At 51.9% G+C, this 21,632-nt stretch overlaps 1 protein-coding gene across 2 annotated transcripts in view; it reads right to left on the reverse strand.

The window, feature by feature from the left end:
• GNAO1 (G protein subunit alpha o1) overlaps window positions 1-19,191 on the reverse strand; it is a 130,784-nt gene extending 111,593 nt beyond the window's left edge. The window contains exons 1-2 of one of the 2 annotated variants that reach the window (XM_038185398.2): window positions 18,716-19,189; window positions 18,576-18,618 (exon numbers count right to left, since the gene is read on the reverse strand). In XM_038185398.2, coding sequence (XP_038041326.1) covers window positions 18,576-18,618; window positions 18,716-18,833 — 161 coding nt within the window. In that variant the 5' untranslated portion in view covers window positions 18,834-19,189. Of the gene's footprint in view, window positions 1-18,575; window positions 18,619-18,715 lie in introns of both variants that reach the window. The other variant, XM_038185400.2, reaches the window with a different exon arrangement.
• Window positions 19,192-21,632: the final 2,441 nt, after the last annotated feature.

Here is a 21,632-nt window from a genome sequence, read left to right on the forward strand (position 1 = left end):
GGCAGCATGGGGGCAAATATTCACTGATGGAAGCCCTCTGGAAAGCAAGCCCAATAAAAGCTCTGCCCTACTGGGATGCCTTTCCAGGGGTATTTGCCGTGCCCATCGATGCCTCCAGCGCCCACCCTTCTGCAGAACGAGCGAGCGATGCCACGAGGGGATCTGACGTGGGGAGGCTTCGTTAGCCTGACACGATCTCAGAACGGCTAAACGGGGCAAAACAACGTGTATTTGTGCTCAGATCCCGGTGATGTTTATTTACTAGGACAAATATAGCTGAGGGTTGCAGCTTATCAACGCTCGCTTTATTTCGAGGGCAAATTGCTACCGTGGAACCAGCCATTTGCTGTTTCCCTGCCATCGCCCAACAAAGGCAGCTCGCTTTACCAAGTCGGCTAATGACCGGCCAAGTCACCTCACGTGGATTATAAACATAAAAAGCACAAAAGGCTCAGGATGAAAAATAACAATTTCCCCCACTCGCTTTTGTGGTCAAACAGTGGGGAATTCGTAGTAGAAAATTCTGCTTTGAAATAGAAAAATAATAGTAACAGTGAAAACAAATGACAAGGTCTCGGTTCTATTGAGCTTTACCGAGCCTTGAAAACCCACAAGTTTTGCTGTTGGAGTGCACGAGGATTCATTCAAAAGTCAATAATCAGCAGAGAGGGATTAGTGCCTTCCAATAACTGCTCGGACTACAAAGACAGGAAGAGGCTCCAGCAGCAGTCATTATCTTATCCCTTTACACTGGCTCGCGGCCCCGCGTTTCACATGCACTTATGTTTACTATTATGGCAACAAAGCAAATTTGAGCAGAGCAATGCCAAGAAATAATCCGACGGCACCTTCGGATCAAATCTTCCTTGATACCTAAGGAATTTGCTGAGATGCTGGGGCCCGACCTGGCTTTCCTGGAGCGAGGAACAACTCTGCAGCGCGCGGCCCTGGGGGCAGCACTGCATGCTGGTACGCTTCCAGCCCTTGGGACACGCTTCCAGCCCTTGGGACACGCTTCCTTTCTGCTCCTCCACCTCTCAGCTAGCCTGGACAGGCCTCGGATGCTTTCATTTTTTTCTCTGCTGGCACCACAGCCCCAGGTTATTCACCTTCCTCAGCTGTGGTCCGAGCTCTGTTCCCCGTTCTGCAGTACCCGCAGACAGATTTGCGTAGAAGCTGTAAGAAATCAACTGGAAATGGAAAGTTCGATACCAGATGAAATTGTTTGGGGTATCTGCGAGATGGCTTATTCATCTAATAGGTTCCCAACGACGTGAAGCATGGAATCGGTTATCTTAACACAAATCTACAGATCATAAACTCTCTCATTTGGGGTTTGAAGTCACACTTCCATCCTGGTCAGCACCCTGTGTTTTACTGCTACTCCTCATGGCCTTATGAGAAAATGCTCTGCCCTTCTGCTTTGCTGTGCCACAGCTGCAGGATAAGAAAGAGAAGTAAAAGCCGTCTGCATGCTTTTGTGTTCTCTGCTCCACACAAAAACACACTTAGAGCAGACCTCCCCAGCTGAGGACCTCAGAGCACGTGGAGATCTGTGAGCCACTGGCCCTCTGGATCTTTACCTTAGCAGCCACACGGACAAGGCAGGGAGCTGCAATGAGTTTGGGCACAGACACAGGTGATGAACCCTGCCCTGAAACATGGCGCAGGCCCACAGGGCGCACCCGCTCCTGGGGGCTGATCCTGGGGCTGCCTGCACCCGGAGCTGAGTGAGCGGATAGGGGTAGCTGGGTTCGGGGGTGCCGCTGCTGGGTAAGTACCGTTAGCTGGTTTCCATCTCTTCTGGCAGAGAAAAGCAGTTTTCTTCCCTTTGGGATTTGGAGGAACTGCCCTGAAAGCCACTGGTCCAGAGTCTGGGGCTTGTGCCTCTCGACTCACCTCCAGGTTTGTATTTCCACCAGTGTCAGGCAGAGCCATGTCTCCAGCAGCAGCCCAAAGCCTCTCCTAGGATGATGGAGCCCCTGCACAGCGCTCCCTTGAAGCCAGGGCAGGATGACTGTGATGGATTTGTCACACACGGCTCGGTGCACGCTGCCCTGACACCAACAGGAGAACTCCTCCTGGGTTACACACCTGCACTGCTGCTGGGGGAGCGCTAAACGCCCAAACCAAAAGCCTGATTTTTCTCAATTCTGAGTGAATTCAGTGCCAACAGTTCTCTCCTCCATAGCATTCCCATGGTTTGTCCTGTGTCCCTACAGGGGCACCGCGTGTGCAGTGTCTGGGCTCCAGCAACTACACCAGCCGGCTCCCCCATGCAATATGGCACAGGGCTGGGACACGGGGTTATATGATGAAGAAAGGATCGCCAGTGCCAGCCCCCGAGCAGCAGCCCTTTTGTGTGGGTGTAGAGCAATCCCCAAAGCAGCCTGCACTGCCTGCTGGAGCAGGACGGACCACTGGTGGTTTGCAAATCGACCGCAGAGCCCGCTGAGCTAGGACTGGCTGCTGCAGGGCAGATGGCAGCCCTATATAAGAGCTATGCTATACAGCTCAGCGAGGGGGGCTCGTGGAGATCCCAAAGCTTGGGATCCCTCTGCTTCCACCCCTGTGCTTTCAGGTTACAAAAAGCAGCGGGGTTGGGAGAGCCCAGCCCCACCTCGCCCCCAACAGAAAACACAGGCTAAAGGCAAAGATAAGCCCCACAAAGGCTCCTGCTGCAAAGCCGCCTGTATCAACAAGCCCCAGCTCCCGCAGCTCGGTGACCGGGCTGCCCAGTGCCCCCAGTCAATAAAGGGCCGATTCTCCTCCCTTTCGGGAAACAATGTGTTCCACACACTGACACAAACACCGGCCCCTCGGCGAGCCCCGGCAGTGTCAGGGGGTGTCAGGCTCTGCCCGGCGGGCTAACAAAGGCGCGAGCCCGCGGCCAATCTCCTCCTGCCATCGCGGGCTGCCCTCGCTGCGCCGAGCATGATTTTTTTTTTTTTCTCCTAATGGAAATGAAGAAAACCTCCAGCGCAGATAATCCCCCATTATAACGGCAGTACGTTCGGGACAGGGGCCAAGCAGCGTAAAGAACAAGCCAAATCTCTTTTACTTAAAGGCTGGCCGGGATGTGATAATGTAATGACTTCGGTCTCGATGTTTCAAACGCCATTCGCTGTGATTGACTTCGCATATAGATGGTATCGGCTGCGATAATTAAGAACGAGGAACAGATAGCATTGGCCAGCTTCTCCTTCCAAAAAAAAAATGGTACCTGTTTGCAAGCAGCCCAGGAGCTCCTTAAATCTGAGCCCAGGTTAGTCCCACAACAATTTCATGGGGTGCTGGATCAGCCTATACATGCTGGGAGCTTCTTCTGGCAAGGTGGGCTTCCCAAAGTGGGGTAACCCCGGCTGCTGCTTGCCTTCCCGGTGTCTGATAGCCACCTCGTATTTGTTTTGCAGAAATACAGCACAGCTCAAGCCCTGCTACTACATGCTAGCTTAAAATGGCTTTCCATTACGATTAGCGGGGTTTGAAAGGGGATTGTGCTGACATCTCCAAAGAAGCAAAATATTTATGGGAGAAATTAAGCCACTGGAATGACTGGTGGTGTTGAACGTGCTCCTCACGCAGCTGGCAAAGAGCAAAACAAAGCTGCAATAAACTGATGACAACCACTTTCTAGAGAAGCGATGGCTTATCTCAGCAGAGAGAAGACCCCTCAGCTTCTAAGCTACAGCAGGTTATTAACCGAGCATTCGCACACCTCTCCCACAAAACACGAGGAAGAAGCAACCAGAGCAACCAGAACAGATCACTTCCTCGATCCCATACCGATGTAACTGAGGGCAGAAGGTGAAGTGAGTGCACAATGCCACCATTCTGATTTAATGTACCCACTTCACTTCATTTTGATGGCTATGTAGGGTGGAAAGCAACAGGGAAACGTGTTCCTTGTCCCTTTCACATCTTCCAGTTGCAAATAAACCCAGGCCTTCAGGAGAAATGCCTGTCTGCCACTGGACAGGTTTTGGAATGGTTACAAACACAAGATCTATCGTCCTCGTTGAATTTGTCACCAGCCCTAGGCACATAATAAAAACAGTGTCTTATTTGAATGTTTTTATCTTCCTGGCCATGCAATTTAGCTCCTTGCAGGGTGGTCATTTATTTTCTCCACTGTTGCCTTCTTCATTTGCTGCATTTAAGGCTGAAATCAAGACTCAGCAGCAGCCTTGAGCAGGGCGTCAATGCTGGTTTGAATTTTCCTTGTCTTCTGTTTAATTGAATTTTCATTTGTATCTCCTCAGCTGTTCCCCTCGGAGGCCTTTCCCTCCCTGCCCCCCTGTTCTCCACTCATCCATACAGATCATGCAAGCGTTTCTGGCAAGCACCAGCTGCAGATACTGAGAGATCTTGGGCATCTTCTACTTTTAGAAAACCACCAAGAGGCCAAATAACACCAGCGCTTGTTCCGTGAAGCTTGAAGCCTGCTTTTCGGAAAGACCAGTCACTTTATTAGCTGTACTGCTCCCTGCGAAACACGTGGCGAGACTCGCAGGACTGCAGAGCCACGCGTCTGTCGACAGAGGACAAAAAGCCATAGGGTTTTGTTTTTTCTTCAGCTGGAAGTAGCTCTGTGCTGAGTAATTTTCGTACCATGGACTCACACAGCTTATTTGGGATTACGTTCCACTTAGTGGTCTGGAAGTCTGACCTCCCCTGGGACTTCTGCGGTTTGGGAATGTGCTGCGTTGGTTTGTGATGCCCTCGAATCCTTCCTGCAAAGGATTTTTGGATTTTACAGGAAGGGTGAGAATGGCAAAGAGAGGAAGGTCAAGGTCTGTGCACACTGTCTCCAGGCTGAAAGGAGGTGCACTGAAAAGTCGCAGGGGCCCTGCACTTCTCCTCCACATCCTCCAAAAGCTGCCCTGAGCTCGTGGCAGGCCAACACTCCAAAGGCAGCCTAGCCACGGCCTGTCTATTTTTGATTCGTTTCCCATCACTGTGCTCACTGTGCAAACAATTCCCAGCTGAGGGCAGCTTCTCTTTCACTGAAAATGCTTGGTACAGGAGAAAAAAAAGCCCTGCTAGCTACTCTGCCAAACCTTGCCCCAAAAGGCTAGAAAGCTAAAGGCTAGCCCAGAGACTGCCCGGTCTGTATTTCTGCTCCAACAACTGACATCATTTAAGCTCTCCTGAGCTGGGAAGTGATTAGAAGAAGCAAGAGGAAACGTCAGAGAAAAATTTCAAGCTATTGGAGAAAATTCTTTAATGTGCAATCTATTAGATGCTTAACCACTGCAGAGAGGACTGGTGCACAACTGTGGAAATCTCAGGGCCTGCTTCATTTACAAGTAAATCACACGAAACACTGAGCGATACACGATCAAGGAGAGCTCTACATTAGGACAGAACTGGACAAAATGACCTTTCCATGACCTACTTCATCACAGACGAGTACAATTTCTGCTTGTAATTCATTATTCTGAAGCTGTTTACCATTTTGTCCACGACAAGGTCAACTTCCATCAATCAGTTCTTGAACCTGGAATTCCCGGCCCTTTATCCAAATAGCATTCGGAGGAAACAAAGACACTTATTTGAATATTCACCTTTCTCGCTCCTATGCAGGGCACTCCATTCATCACTGCGAAGCTGGCACTCGCTGTGACAGTGACGCTCTGTCAGTCTGCCATAACCCGGGAGCCGTTCAGGGTATGTTCTGCTACCAAGTGAAAGGCTCCAGCACTCCAGCCATTAATAATTAAGGGTGGCTCTGCTGCTGGAGCGAAGATCTGGGTTAGTTTCTATGTACGTTTGCACGTATTCTTACACTGCTGTTGGGTGCACACTGCATGGACTCTGGGGAAGTGCTCCAGTGCCTCTTTGCTTACCGACTTACACCGAGGGGTCTTCCAGGAGAGACTAAATCACATTGGAGAAGGCTTGCTCGTAAGTGAAGCTGAACTGAAACACTTTCTCTTCCTTTTCTCTGTGCTTTTGGGCTGCTCAGGGAAGGCTGTATGTTCAGAAAGGAAAAGCACGTGGTACCATTTTGTCTTTTAGCTTGCAGAGGTGGGGGTCCTTTCATTTAGGAAATTAGACTCCAGGACTTAGCATGCACACGGAGCTTTCTAGGATCTGTCATGTCGGCACTCCCTTACTATCAAATCCTACCACAGGCATTTAACACCGGGAATGGGGGGTTACCATTTCTCCTGCCAGCCTTTGCCCTTCTTACCAGCTCTGACAGCTCTGATCCACTTACTCTTGGCACTTGCTTTGAGCAAGGTTCACGCAAGGTTCACAAGGTGTCTGTGGCCAGCCAGTGCAGTGGTGTACCGAGCTGTTGGCAGTCCTGTGGGTGACTGCTTAGGAAGCAACCTTGTTTTGTTAGCCAGGGCCAGAACTTGATCACCATCCCTCTTCTGGCTCCTGGTTTTGGAGATCAGGCTCTGCCTCTTTCTGCCTCCCGTATGCTCCTCACTGTCAGCATCACGTTCTTGCCTTGACTGGCAGCACCAAAGCTCTGCCAGGCAGGTCATTTCTCTCCTGCTCGGTTATGAGTGATGTTACAAGCCAACAAACTAAGTACTTAGGGCCTTCATTTCTAATTCCCCATGGAAAAATGAAGGAACTTGGCTGGAGACTGAAAGTGACTGGTGTAAATGCAGTGGGAGAGGTGTTTCATTCACATTCAGAAGCAATTCAGAGAACCCCAAACCGTCTGGTGTGGATTTTGTTATTTCCTACATTACTTAACACTCTTCTTCTTGGGCAAAAGGCTGATTGTGCAAATGCCTCTCTTAAGGAAAAGAGGAAACACCAGGCTCCTGGAGGAAAGCTGGCCTGACAGAGATGTGGCAGAATCCCCCCGAAGCTTTTGTGAGGCTCTGGATGTGACAAATATCTCTCACGAGAAGGACTTCCTAGCCTGGCTTACTTATGGAAAAAGCAGGAAAGGTGTCTGAGTGAAGCCCCTGTGAGGTGAGGGAGCATTGGGACAGCTCGTGGCTGGAGGGGAGAGGTGGTGGGGCCGGCAGTTCTGTATGCAGTGCTGTGCGAGCCTCCCCTGCACCAACCACAGCAACGCCAGGCTGGTAATACAGGCTTCAGAATCTGCTCTGGGTAAAACAGAATTTGAAAATGATGCTCAGCACCTGTATAGTTGGGGTTCTGTGGCATTTGGGCAGTCCACTGGAGTAATGTTACCTTATAACTTACAAAAATCTGTCTAAGGCTGAGGCAAAATAAAAGAGAAGTCTCCAAACCCCAGGACAACTACGGCTTGTTACAAAACCAGGCAGATCATTCTAGTGTGAAGCAAACCTGAGCTTTGCATTAAAAATGTAAATGTGATTGAAAAAGCATAACCAGATGGAATGGATTTGACCTCTGCAAGCATAAAAGATGGCCTAACTAAGCTGAAGCAGCAACAAACAGTTGCACTTTCCTTTTCATTGCACTGAGGGTCACGGGAAGTTTATTTAAAACAACACAATTTCAAGCCAGTGGAAGACTTGCAGTGCTCTTACAGGAACTAATAGGAGAAAATAAGGCTGCCTTGGAAAAACACCACCACATCATTTAAATACCTAAGGATACAGAAGGACTTTTCAAAAACTACATCTCAAAGTCTTTGAAAGTGACCGATTTACCTTCAAAAAATTAAGCCCCGTACAGCCAAGCAGCCAGGAGTGACTGAATCTTTCAGTACAATCTCACATCTCAACCTGCAATGCATTCCTGCCTTACGTGGGCGCATTTGATGGACAGATCATTCTGCTGCCTGCTCTGTTTTTTGAGTTACGTTAACCCAGAGCAGTGCCAGAGCCTGGTTCACTGCAGCACCATATCCACAGCAGTCCCCTGGGTAACAAAGAGCAGGGACAGACAGGGGTGACTTAAACCCATGCCACCAAGGAAAAGAGGTGTTAATCAACCCCCAGCTTAGGATTTCAGAAGGCTGCCTGTGAAATACTGCATGGAATCAATCCAAGAAAACCGCACCCAGAAGCAAAGAAACAAGCCAAAGTGGCGTGAATTAAAATCAGCAATCAACTATTCCTCGCTGAGCCTGGCTGTTTGTGTATTCTAGGGGAAAGCTCTGGTAACACTGCATAAGGTTGCCCCTCAGCTGGTTTCCAAACTACCAGTTTATTTCCAGAACATAGTTAGTTGAAGAAGAAGTTAGAAACCTTCAACAGGAGACTGATTTGGGTTTTCTTGCTACAGAATCTTTGAATAACCAAGGCTAGAGGTTGCTGCCCAGAGCAGATGTACTGTCTCGCATTGAACGGGTTGCTCCGGTCCTTGCCCTGCCGAGGTTTGAAAATCTCCTACAGACAGACAGTATTGCTTCTTCTCTTGGTGCAAACAACATTTGCAAATAACTGCAGAAGGAATAAATTTGAGAGCTGGTACCTGAGGCAAAAAGGAAACAAAGGATGCATGAAAAAGGCCGTGACAAAAGAAGCCTTTGTTTCTCGATCTGCATTTTCCAAGAGGTGTGAGAAACACAGGGTAAGTATTTGGATGAAGGCTGTTCGCGTGCAGTCACCCACTTCTCCGCAAGCCCATGGCTATTGATGGGCACATGATTAGAAAACCCCATTGTGCTGAGGTTTGGGACCTGAGCGTGAATGAAACATGAGCTATGGCCAGCACTGGGACTTCACTGCGTGCAGATTAGTAGCATCTCCAACTTGGCAGCACTGCAAGTCCTGTGGCCTCGCCGTCAGCGCGGTGAGCAGTTGGTTCTGTCTCGAAACCAGCCAGCTGAGGGGTCAACGCTGCTGCAAGCCCACAGCAGAGAGCGAAGCACCGAGCACGTCCTCGGGAGGACGGAGGCGATGGTTTTGCTGAACGAGGAGGATTGTCCTCGAGAACAGACAGAGCAGGATGTGCTGGGGAGCTTCACACAGGCGCTGTGCCCAAGTGAATGAGGGGGCCAATAAAATAATCTTCGTTATTTTAAAAATCTCGGTATATTTATCCCCCACTTGTTACGGAATTTAAGTACACCAGTCTGGCTGGGTTTATATCCTTGTTATGTGTAAGATGTTTTTTCTGCATTTTACTGGAAATTCCCAAAAATATTTCAAAGTCCTCTGTAGGAGCACTTAAGAAATCAGAATGCAAATTTAATCCTGAATATCTGAAGGCCTCACCTATTTATTTGACCACCACAAATGGAAAAAAAAGCCCTACAGTTTGATCTCTCCAGTCAGAACTAAAAGTACCAGTGTAATAATCAATTTTCATGCCCTGTCACGTAGGAAAAAAAACATTACAAATGGTTATTTATGCAAGCAGGAATGAGAAATAAACCTATTTCTTGAAAAGATATGAAAGGAGAAAAAGGAGATGAACATGCCTGATGCCAGCAGAAAGCGCTGCCGAGCCTTGAGCTTGTGTCTGGCAAAACGCTGATCCCCTGCCCCCTTCCTCCTTGTGACCTCAGCACCCCAGAGATGGGGTAACAAAGCACGGCCCACCCTCCCATACACCTGCAGCCTGACTGAACCATCCCAAAGGCGCCCACGGAGCAGCAGCGGGTTTCCCGTGTGGGATGTGGCCGGGCAGCAGCCACCTGGGAGTTGATGCAGCACTTTGGGCTTTCTGCTGAGCTGTAAATCAGGAGGAGATAAATTTATCCTACAGCTAAACTGAGGAAAACAAGGGCACGCTACCAGGAGCTTTCCGCTTTATTAAGTAACTATCTCCTCATTCATGTGGAAAAAATTGTCCAATTTGGCTCAATAATTAATCACCGAAGGGTGACTGGTGATTAATGAACAGCACGACGCCGTTGCGAGGCGTATGCTCATCACAGTCGCTCTCCTGCATCCTACGGTCTGTGCTGGTGTCACCGGTGAAGTGTGAGGACAGGGCACGCCTGTGACACGGGCACGGGCACTCCGGTGACGAGCAGCTCTTAGAATTTATCAGCTAGGAGGTCAGGCCACCTTGCCCGACCTCGGAAAGGAGGCACTGCCCCCGATGTCAATGTGCCTTTCCCACCTGGCCCCAAATCACGTGTTTAGACCTCTCTGGTCAATGGGAAGGGCTCTCCAGCTGCAGCAAGCTGTAAGTGCCCCTCCTCTAACACCCTCCTGCAGTACCTACAGGTGCAAAGAGGCTCTGAGTAAGCAAGCAGTTTCCCCAAATCTACTGAATCAAGGCTTTAGTGGCCAAACAGATGCTGTCCCACACAAAACCCAACATGAGGACGGCGTGTGCCTCCTGTGGGCACAGCTAAGCAGAACCCCAGGCTCTGGAGGAGCACGTGCCCTGCTGCTGCAGAGGTGCAGGAGGGAGGAGGATGGACTCACGTAGGCTTAGCTCTTGCTGCCTCCAGTTGGAACACGTAGATCTGCCATGTGGTGCCCCTGCAGCGATCTGAAAATCTCACCGGTAGCTTCAGCGAGAGGCAGAGCTGGCCAGCAGCTCCTCGCTGAGCTCCCTCGGCAGCACAGAGGTGGCACTGCTTCATGCCAGCCACCAAGACAAGGTGCCGGGGGCCAGCAGCCCAATGCCAGCAAGTCCCAGGCCGCCGAGGCAGCGCAGAACAGGGCTGTGATGAGCACACAGAGCAGAACTGATGGTGGGGAAACAGCTCCATGTTGCTGCGGCCACGTACCACAGCTCCACAGAGCCGGCAGTAAAACCTCTCATGTGCTCTCTAGATTATTGTGCCTAACATCCATTTTGTGTGCTCAGCCTCTCCTATGCGCTGTCGGCGCCTGGTGCTTCAGAATTGGAGCTCCTAACTCCAATCGCCTCTTCCAGGGAGAGGATAAACCACAACACTCTGCTAGGAGACGCTACGCATTTTTTATCATTTAAGTGATATTTTCCTCAATACCGGCCCGTTCTTATCTCATCCCCTTCAGTAACAATTCACAGGTAATGCAGAAACCCTCCAAGTCTTGTACCAGACTGTTATGGTGTGTACAAGTCGCTGTGGATGATGCTCTTGTAGACAAGAGCATTTAATACAGGTTTAAAGTTGCTGGAGAGCCTCAGAGCACGTTGAGTCACTGCTCTGCCCTTCAGGCTGATTTAAGCACTGGGGGTGACGTTTTGGAGCAGGGGCATGCACAGAGGTGAAGCGTCCATGCCCAGCCTCCTTGTCAAGTTGCTAACAGCCAAGTGATGAATTCTCTGAGTTGGGTATTTCGGGAGTAGGGTTTCCTTCCAGACCAGCGAAACCCTGCTGAGCCCCTCTCCGTTCACCAAAGCTGCTCTGAGAGACACCCCACGGCCTCCTGATGTGAAACGTGTACTTCAAAACGTGTACGGAGGGGCTGCCAGGTGCCAAAGAAGAGAAAGCCCCTTTCCTTGTTATTAAGCCCCGCATTTAGTACCAGCATTGGATCCTGCTTCTGCCCAGCCCGCTCTGGGTTGCCCTGAGCAGCACATCCCCAGGCAGCCGCAGGGAATGGTGACGAGCACCTCAGTGCGCTTCCCGGGATGCCTCGTCTCCAAGCTTTCTCCAAAAGCAGCTCCTGCACTGTTAGCCAAGCCAAATTCCCATTCAAAGGCTACAGGCAGGATCCAGGATAAAATCACCTTTGGTTCCTGAGAACACAAACCCCTCAGAACAGGGGTGAGGGGGATAACTAAGAGCCATGGCCCAAAATCTCAAGCCCTTGGGAGGTCCCTCCGTTATCCACATTCTTTTTCTCTCTTTCTAGCTGTTGTACTTCAGCTCCCTTACTTTAACCTTACGAACGTTATACTTGGATGGAAGGTCTGCTGATGCACTGATATAATTTCCAGTGACCAAGCAGAGCAGGACGTGCCCGAGAATAAAGAAAACCGAAGCAATTTAAGCTCTTCTCTTTCAATGTCAAAACTGTTATCGATTAGCAATTTGAAAACAGATGTGATGTCAGCTTACTATACAATTCCCCGGGCTCCTTCCTGAGAGAGCGCTCCTTGGTTCTTTCTCAATTAACTTGAAAGTTGGGGGAGATAAGCAGTTTTATTGGTGAGCTAAGAAATGCCTCCATCAAGAGTTTTATTATATTATCACCATAAGCAGACAATGATTGAGCTTTGGATTAAATTTCTCCTTTTTGCTCAGCACTAGAAAAGCATCAGTATCTTTGCTTCGTGTTATCCAGCAGCATTTTTCAGCCCTTTGCATTCCCTGATTTGAGGCAGAATCCTAAGAGCATCTTATAATCAGGACTGTAATCCTCCAGCCTCCATACATCTGCCATTGGCATGAATGGCCTTGAAAATAAAACGAGAGTGATTCAATTAACAGTTAAGGGGGATTTTTGCATTATGCGCAGCGCTCCTTCAGCATTAGGAAAATCATGGCAAAAATAATTAGTATTTCCCTCTAAGAATGGTATCAAAGAGTTTTTGAGGCAAGAAAAATGACCTTAGGTTTTAAGGTGCCGACGCTTTAAAAAATGTCAGTTCCAGAATTCTTGGTTTCCTGTTTTTGTGGATGAAGCTTGGCCATCTCCTGTACCCCACCAAGTGCCATGCAACAGCTGAGATTCATCAGATGTCCTAAAAATTGCACATTGGACAGACATCATCTAGGAAGAATTTGGTCCAAAGTCCAGTGAGGTCAAAGAGAGGATTTGGGAACAAGAACAATCAAATTGACTTGAAATAAGTGTGGCCACTGGTTTCTGTACCACTAATGAAAACAAAAATCTAGCAGTTGAGATGTATTTGGTTTCCTTGTCTTCATTTGGGCTGATTTTATTGTGCTTCCAATTCTCAAGTCCCTGGGCTAGACTAAGGACATTTATTTCTTATCTTGTCTCTAAAGTGAGGAGAACTGGAAGTTTTCTTTCAAAACCAAAGCAAACACAAAAGCAAGAATCCCTGAAACAGAGCTCACCCCCTCGTTATGCAAGCCCAGGTCCCACAGAGGCAATTTGAGGCTCTCCAGAAAGCCCCAAATCTCATGAAATTTGCAGTTGCACCAGGAAGAGAGACACCACTCTTAAATACCCACACCACCTGAATCTGACCAGCTATGAGAAGGTTTTGCCAATTCTCTCCTGCCTAAGCTTCTCTTCCTTCAGCCTCTCATTATGAATACAGGACCAGACCCTGCCTTCTGCACTCAGTTGTGCTCAGAGTTTCACCACGGACCTCACGGCACAGCCTTTCTCCATCGTTGTGCTGTGAACTGCTGCTGGCTCACACGAAAAGCTTTTCACCTCCCTCACAGCTTGAGCAGGAGGTGAATGAGCTCTGAAGTTTGCAAAATCAAGCTCTTGCACCCTGCACTGGCGACAGGCTTTCTAGCTGCAAACCACCAGCTTCAGCAGTCAGTCATGACTTTTTATCTTGCAAATAAATCCAGGAGAAACCAGGGGGGCTTGATGCTTATGGGGCAGGCTGTAACTCTGCAAAGTGGCAGAAGAAACGCTCCCACAGGTAACTCGTGATGGCTCTGAGACATTGCTCACTCCCTGGCTCTTGCCAGCAGTGACTCTGCTTCATTTCATGCTTTCTCTTGACCAGAGTAAGTAGAAGAGCCAAGGAGCTGCCTCTACCTCCATCACTCTGTCTCTTTTCAGCTCCTCCTCTCCCTTCTTTTCATGATCTGCCCCAGGTAAGCGTGCTGGGGAACTCATATCTGGGAGGAAGCTGCATCCCAGACAGACAGAAAAGGACAGACTGAGGAGGAAAACCACAACTACTTTTCAAGTGTCATGACTCAATCGAACGTTTCTTAAAACTTCTGGGTTAGCCAAACATAAAATAAAACATCCCCAGCTACATTTGTGCAGATTTGTCTCTTTCTTCAGAGCTCATTAGAAGAACCGCTTTCATCTCGTTAGACTGCTAAAACATTTCCAACAGGACTAGATGTGTCATGTCAGAATATGACAGGCAAATTTCTTTTAAGGTTTTAAAACTAGGTTGAAAGAGGAGAAGCTATGCAGTTCACTGTTGTCACTGCAAGATATTTTTACTGTTATGAATTCCTAAAACAAGAAACAAATTAAGAACTGTCAAGGAAAAAGAAAAACCCAAACCCAAAATGTATTCCGTCTTGCCTGCTAATACAGTTACTGCTCTTCTCTGAAATCTCTCCCAGGCTAATAACAAGAGCCTCAACACCCAGGTCAGGATGCAGCGGAGCAGGTGCCAGGAGGTGAGCAGACCAGCAGGAAGGCTGCAGCTCCTTCCCCTGCTTACTGGTGCCCAGCTCAAATCCTGCTGGCCCCGAGGGGTGGGACAGACGCTGCCGATGCGGAGGCGAAGCCCCCGCAGGGCGAGGTGCTCCCGGGGAAGGGGCCGCGAGTGGGAAATCGCTACGGCTGGAGACAGACACGCCGCGAAGAGCGAGGCCTCGAGTGGGTGTTCACAAGACATCATTTCGTTTTGGTGGCATTTACCACCACGTTGCTGAGACGGGCTGTAAAAGCAGTGGGTGGGGACTGCTTCTCACTCCAAAGAAGTTCATCAGATTAGAAGTAATTCAGTTACCCGGAGAGCAAGCAGAGCCCGGGGCTGTTTTGAGGGGCTCTCTGAAAAAGGTCAAACCGATAGATCAGGTGGCTGTTGGGACTGACGGCCGTTGGGGAGAAGGCAGCAGGTAGGGAAAGATAAGCACTGTACGGCCACCTATTCTCCTCCCGATCACACATTCCCATCCTTGTCATAACTTAAAAACAATTTACAAAAAAACAGAACTGCAAGAAGCCTGATGAGTGAGGTCCTGCCAGCCCTGCATCCTCCCAAACACCGTAGCCATCACCATCCATCCCCTCATTTGGGAGGTGGAATAGTGCCCCGGCTCCCCACCCGGAAAGGTGGCAGGATGCTGGGTTTGAAGCCATGCCAGCTAACTCAGCCTCTACATTTGCATTTAAACACTGAATTCCCCAGCAGCTTCATGCTGATGGCAGCAGAGGGTGTTCCCCTTGCAGTAACACACCCGTTCCCACCACAGGACCGCTGTATGCACCTCAGTATTCTGCTGGGCAGGGACAGAGCGAGGTGTGCTGGGCGTCCGCCTAGCCCGGGGCCATTTGATGAACAAACATTCAGCAGAGTTGTAAGACCCTGCAAAATCCCCCCGGGCAAACAACAGGTCTTGCCTTGGTGCTATGATCCAACCATTCCAGAAAATATCACGTATTCTAAATTCTGCATGCACTCAGTGTTTATTTCAAGATATAAGAGCTAAAGAGATGTTGACAGTCATTGCAGTTCTACGTCAGTGTGAACCCGCTGAGGCTGGGTGCTGGAAGACAAATTTCTCCTGTACAATATCTCTCGCCCCCTGGCTTGGATATTCAAAGGAGCCCCAGATTCGCTTGGTTAAAGCTGGTTTTTAGTTTAAGCTGAGGGAAAACTGAGCCCGATCACTGATTCTGAGCACGAAAGCACACCCTGGGGCCGCACTGGCCTCACACCTCTCAGGACTGCTCCCCCCAGCAGCATGGCCCCAACCCCACATTTTACAGCACGGGCAAAGTCGTGAAGCAATAACGAGCAAACGTCATCAGCCAAGATGGGTGCAGCCAAAGCACAAGGTCTGAGGGTGCCTACAGCACCACGGCTGCTCAGGACAGTGCCATTCCCAGCCCGTGCTGCCCGAGGCACACGCTAGCCTCCAGTCCCAGCTGCCCATCGTGCACCCACTCCTCTTCCTGCACTGGGGAACTCCCCGCTCACCAGCTGAAAGGCAGCCCCAAACACTTGAGGAAAACATCCTGCATTCATTTGATAAATCCTACTGCCCACCCTGGCTAAACTCCCAAATTACAGCGGTTTCTACCTGTCCCTTCTCCCACTACCTAAAATTTCACGGATTAACTGGACAGTGCGTAGCCTCTTCTCAGTCCTCCGCTAACAATGTCTGCTCCCTGTTCCTTTGTCTAAGCATATTCTCATCTGTCTATACATTCCTGCGCTTCTCTGCAAGGCGATATCCAAGTGTGAAACTGCTTTAGCCATTCACAAGGAGGAGATTTATGATCTAGAAGCACACCAATAACACAGTATTAAAAAAATAAAATAGCAGTCTCTTTCATCAAAATCTAATGAACGTGCAATTTAATCTTTATTAAGAATTCATTAGGTTCTCAGCAAGCCTGTCTAATGGAGCTTGACCAGGTGAAATGCTAATGCCTGCATTATATTTAAATTAATTTTCAGAAATGTTAATTTCCCCCAGTCGCTCCCTGCACATCACTCTCCCCCCCGGCGCCCGCGGCTGCGCGGCTCCCTCCAGCTCCTGCCGCCGTGCTCCTAGCAACACCGCTGTCCCCACCCCAGCCTCTGCACAGTTCGCTGGAGTTCGCAGGCTGGCGGCCGCCTCCCCGCTCCCCGCGCTGCGAGCTTCCACCATGGCAGCCGCCGCCGCATTTTCCAGCTGGGTACAAACCCGCCAGCTACCGCGCGTTACTCCCAGAGTGTTTTGTTGGGGAGATGTACTACAGGGTGTTTTTCAGGCCTTAGTATTCCGGGCTAGTCCAGCAAACCGGTTGTTAGCTTGATCCAACGTGCTTTAAGAAACAAGAGCTGTGCTCTCTGGGAAACAGGAATCCCTGGGCGCTCATTGTGTAAGCCACCGCGGCCACAGCCCGCTCCCGACTCCACACATCTGCCCTGGTGCGCCGTGATGATGGTGCTACAGCCTCTCCCCCCAGCCAAACCCCACCGCCCGCCATTCCAGCACGCTTCTGCAGAAGCGATTCCTAGAGATTAAATAATTTATTGCCATTCATCTGCAGTAACATCTCTCCCGATCCATCTCTCACACGCAAATGAGCGCAAACCAAACCCATCCTCCTGGCCCCACAGCCAAGTGTCGGGGTGGAAAACCTCCTTTCCAAAGGGGGCTTGACAGAAATAGGGCGCACAAATCGCCGTGGGTGAGGCCGCTGTGCCCACCGTGCGCCGAAGGGAGGCTCCTCTCCGCCAGCCCTGCAGCGCCGGAGGGTTGCCTCGGGTGGGGCTGGCGGTTTGGTCCCCTGGGGCTGGACACGGCGGCCGCAGGAGTGGGGCAGAAACACGGGGGTCACCCCCTTGGGGGTCACCCCCAGGGTTTGGCGAGGACGAGCACACACCCTTAGGGGAGGTGTTTTTGGGGAAGGGGGGGGGGGTGTTGCCGAGAGGCTCCGAACCCCTTCGGCTATTTCCGAGCCTGCTCGGCTTCTCCCCGCCCGCCTCCGAAGGCGGCCGAGCCGGCGGCGGGAGGAGCCGAGCGGAGCCGAAGCCGGGCAGCGCTGCCGGCGGTTCGAGGCCCCGCTGGGCGCTGTCCACCACGGGAACCGCCTGAAAGCCGCAGCCGTGCCGGGACTGCGGATGGCAGCGGCGGAGCCCTCCCCGTGTGTCCCCCCCCCTCCTTTCCTCGGGTACCGGAGCCGGTTCCCCGGGGGCCAGCCATCCCTCTGAGCCCCCCGTGATGGCCCCCGCCGTGTGCCGGGGGATTTGGGGGGGATTTTCGGCGTGTTGGGATTAAAAAAAAAAAAAAAAAAAAAAGAAAGGGGAAAGGGAAGGGAAGAAGAGCGGCTCCCCAGGCTCCTCGCTGCACCTGCTGCCCCACGGGAGGCGCTCCCGCAGGGAACGGGGCTCCAAGCCCTCGTTTATGGCCCGGTGCTTAATTGTAATTAAGCACGGGGAGAGGCCGGCTAACGGGGCCCGGGCCTCAGCGAGGGGCAGCCCGGGGCGTAGGAAGGAGCTGGTTCTTCTCCATATTGTCGCCTTTTTTTTTTTTTTTTGTTTATTTGCTCCCCCTCCTTTTTTTTTTTTTTTTTTTTTTTTTAATACCCCGCTTTCAATCTAATTGCCGATCGGCGGCCAAATTCAACCCCTTCGTTAATTAAAACGCTAACAAAAAAAAAAATAATAAAAAAATCTCCCTTCAAAGGGGCTCGGAGTGGCAGGGCGCCTGGCTTTAAATCCGCATTACGGGAGGATTTGAGCACACAGCGGCCCCCCTCACAGGGCTGCGGGGCGGCTGCGACCCCCCCCGCTGCAAGGAGCCCCCTCAGGGCCCCTCAGAGCCCCTCAGGGCCCCTCAGAGCCCCCTCACGGACCCTCAGGGCCCCCTCAAAGCCCCTCAGAGCCCCCTCACGGACCTTCAGAGCCTCCTCTGGGCCCCTCAGAGCCCCCTCACAGCCCCATCAGGGGCCTTTAGAGCCCCTCAAGGCCCCCTCAGAGCCCCTTCAGAACCCCCTCAGGGCCCCTGAAAAAACCCTCAGGGCCCCTGAAAACCCCCTCAGGGCCCCTCAGAGCCCCTGAAAACCCCCTCGGGGCCCCTCAGAACCTCTCAGAGCCCCTCCCGGCCCCTCAGAGCCCTTCAGAGCCCCCTCAGGGGCTCCCTCCCGGCCCCTCAGCGCCCCCTCAGGGCCCTTCCCATCCCCTCAGCGCCCCTTTAGGGCCCCTTAGAACCCTTTCAGCATCCCCTCGGAGCCCCCCAAGCCCGGCTCCGGCACTTCGCCTCCCTTTTTCGGGCCCCGGCGGCCCTTTCAGCACCACGGCGGCCCCGAACAGCAGCGGCAGGGGCCGGGCGCCGCCTTCCCGCCGCGGCGGTCCCCTCAGGTAAACATGGCGCCCGCGGCCCTCGCTCACCTCAGCGAGCCCCCGCCCCGCCGCGCCCCGCCCGGCCCCGCACTTACTTCATCTGCTTCACGATCGTGCTCTTCCCCGACTCCCCGGCCCCTGTCGGGACAGAGAAAAGGCGGTGAGCGAATAAGGGAGGGGTGGGGGGGGGGGGGGGGGGGAGGCAGGCGGCCGAGTTTCGGGGAGCGGGGCTCACCGAGCAGGAGGAGTTTCACGTCTTTGGCGGCGCTGATCCCGTCCTCCTTGAGGTTCTTCTCGATGGCCTTGCTCCGCTCCAGGGCGGCCCGCTCCTCGGCGCTCAGGGTACATCCCATGGCGGCCCCGTAAAGATTAAAAAAAAAAAAAAAAAAAAAAAAAAAAAAAGGTAGGGGGGGAAAGGATAAAAAAAAAAAAAAAAAAAAAAAAAGCAGCCCCCGCCGCCGCCGCCGCCGCCTGGGCTGCAGAGAGGAGGCCGGGGGCGCGCACACACCGCGGTCGTGCGGCGGGGAGGGATGGAAGGGAGGCGGCGATCGGGCTCCGGGCACCGCAGCGGGGCTGGCGGCTGCCTCCTGCCCCTCTCCCCGCGGCTCAGCGCATCCAGCGGGGCTGCGGGCACGGCGAGCTCTTCCCGGCCGGGAGGCGGAGGCGGGGGCGGAGGAGGAGGAGGAGGAGGAGAAGGAGGAGGAGGAGGAGGAGGAGGAGGAGGAGGAGGAGGAAGGACTCCTCGCCGCTCCCGGCTGTGGCGCTCTCCGCTCCGAGCGGGCGGCGGGGCTGTGACGGGAGGCGGGGAGGGGAGGGGACGGGACGGGAGGGGAGGGGGCGCGCCGGGGCTCCGCGCTCCCGCCGGCCGCGCCCGCTCCCGTGACGCGCGCGGCCCGCGCATGCTCGCGGCGGCCCCGCCTCAGCGCCGCCCGCCTGAGGGGAGCCCGAGCTCGGGGGGCTCCTCAGGGAGGCGCCGCGGCCATGGAGCCCCCCCACACACCCTCCGAGCGCGGCTCCTTACCCCTTTCCCCGGCCCTCCCGCCCGCTGCCCCCGGTTCCTGGCTCCTTTCTTCCCGCTGTAACCGCGGCTGGGAGCTGGCCGTGTGGCCGCCGGCTTGTTTCTGTCACCGCTTGTCACGCGAATCCTTGGCACGCTGCGTGTGAGACGTCGAAGTGCAGCCACCATTTTGGGCTGTGCTGTGCCTCAGCCTGCCGAACGGGCCCTGAGGGTTATGTTTTCCCTCAGCCTGGACCATTTTGGGCTGTGTTCTCCCTCAGCCTGCTGAACAAACCCTTAAGGTTATGTTTTCCCTCAGCCTTTTGGGTTCGTTTGGCGTGGCTTGCAGGGTGATCAGGGGTTTCCTGCCGCCACATAACCTGCCTCCATGTCACCGCCACTCCGTGCTATAATCTAGGAACTCCAGCGGGTTAAAATCCTGCGATTTTCCTGGCTGGGAATAAAGAAGGAAAGAAAAAATGTCAATGGGGAAAATAAAGCTGATAGGGCTTTGTTTTAAATGCGTTCCTGCTGGACCAAACAAGTCACGATATATGCAACTTTAATCCATACCATTGATTGATATGTGGCAGCCCGACTATAAAAAGATTTAGAGGGAAAAGGAGGAAGCATTGAGCGCAGCAAACTAAAATGCATTAAGGAAAAATGAGCAAAATCAAGGTGTACTGGCTGACGTGTGGAAAGGACGCCCCATGCCTTCAATAACCGAGAAGGAAGGGAAGGTGTGAGTGAACAGGCAGCTGGTTTTTCCTCTAAACCCTGCTCCACCTCCCTACAGATCGGGAAAAGGAGGCACGAGGTGTGCTGTGAGCATCACTGCGTGGTGTGAGGGACCCATAAGCAAACACTGGCTCCAGACAGGGCCAGGGCAGCCCCGTTGGGCTCAGGGGGCTGCCATCGCTTGTGTTGGGAGCAGGACACCCTGGGCTCATGGTACGTTGGCCTTTCCTCCTCTGGGCTCTTCTGGGAGCTGCTCTCCCGAGTTCCTCACCTCCCATATCCACACACCCTTCCTCTAGGGGTGGAAATGTGATTTCTGACAGCACTCTGTTTTGAGCACAACTTCCCTAGTGCTTTCCTTCCAGGCAAACATCACCTCCTTCCAGCGCTGCTTCCCATCCCGCCTCCCCTCCTGTAAAATGTGGTTTCCATTTTGCCTCCACACCCCTGCAATGAAGGGGGAAAACACGGTGTGTGGTTAATGAGGTAAAGAAGAGACGTGAAGCAGGAGCAGACAAAAGAAAGCAAAAGGGAACTCATAAATAACGTTAGTGTATTCAGGGACTGGTAATATTTACCACACATTTGTGAGCTAATAGGTACTGAATATCTGAATTTGGGGTAATTTATTTCTGGAAGCTCAGGGGACGGAGGCGATGCCTGCATGGACAAGCAAGCCTACCGCATGCGTTCAGCGGGGAATAAGCGGAGATGGGAGTGGTTACAGAGCAGTTCCTGCTCTTTCATATTCGCGCAAATCTCTTGTGTAAAATCAATAGGATCAGAATTTCAATCAATAGGTTTCATTTCAATGGTACCAGCCGGAGGGCATTATGAGAAGTGCAGTATAGGAAAAGCACAATCAAGAAGTCCAGAGGCAGTGTCCTCATGAGATGGCTGCATTTACTTCCCATCTTCTCCAGCAGCTTGCCAGCCTTGTAGTCATATTGGGATGCTCTCCGAGGATTTTAGTAAGAGAATTAGTCTTTTGTATCAGCCTCTGGCTACTCGTTATTGGGCAAATTTGTAGCCTGCACCTCCTGCCATGGAGAAAATTATTTCTCTTCTGCTTGACCAGTGCAAAGTCTGCACTCGGCCTTTTGTCCCACATGCACTCCCAGTCTCTCCACCGGTATCTGCTGAGTTCTTCCTTAAGGGAAAATTGGAAGTGGTCAAGTCTTCTGCTTTTTCTCTCCGCTCTCAGAAAGATTCAGGGGAGCAGCTGCGAAAACGAGCCATTTTTATGCAGCTGCTAATTGAGCAGAGCTGATGGAAATGTTTCTTTTGAAATTTTTGTAGTGGGAAATTTCATTTTTTGACAAATCTGCTTTTTTGTGGCAGATGAATTTCGAGAACATGAAAAGAAAAAAAGCCTGCCTCCCCCACCAAACAATCAAAATATGTACCAGCCTAC

Source organism: Anas platyrhynchos, chromosome 12 (genome assembly GCF_047663525.1).
Source record: "Anas platyrhynchos isolate ZD024472 breed Pekin duck chromosome 12, IASCAAS_PekinDuck_T2T, whole genome shotgun sequence".
NCBI lineage: Eukaryota > Metazoa > Chordata > Aves > Anseriformes > Anatidae > Anas > Anas platyrhynchos.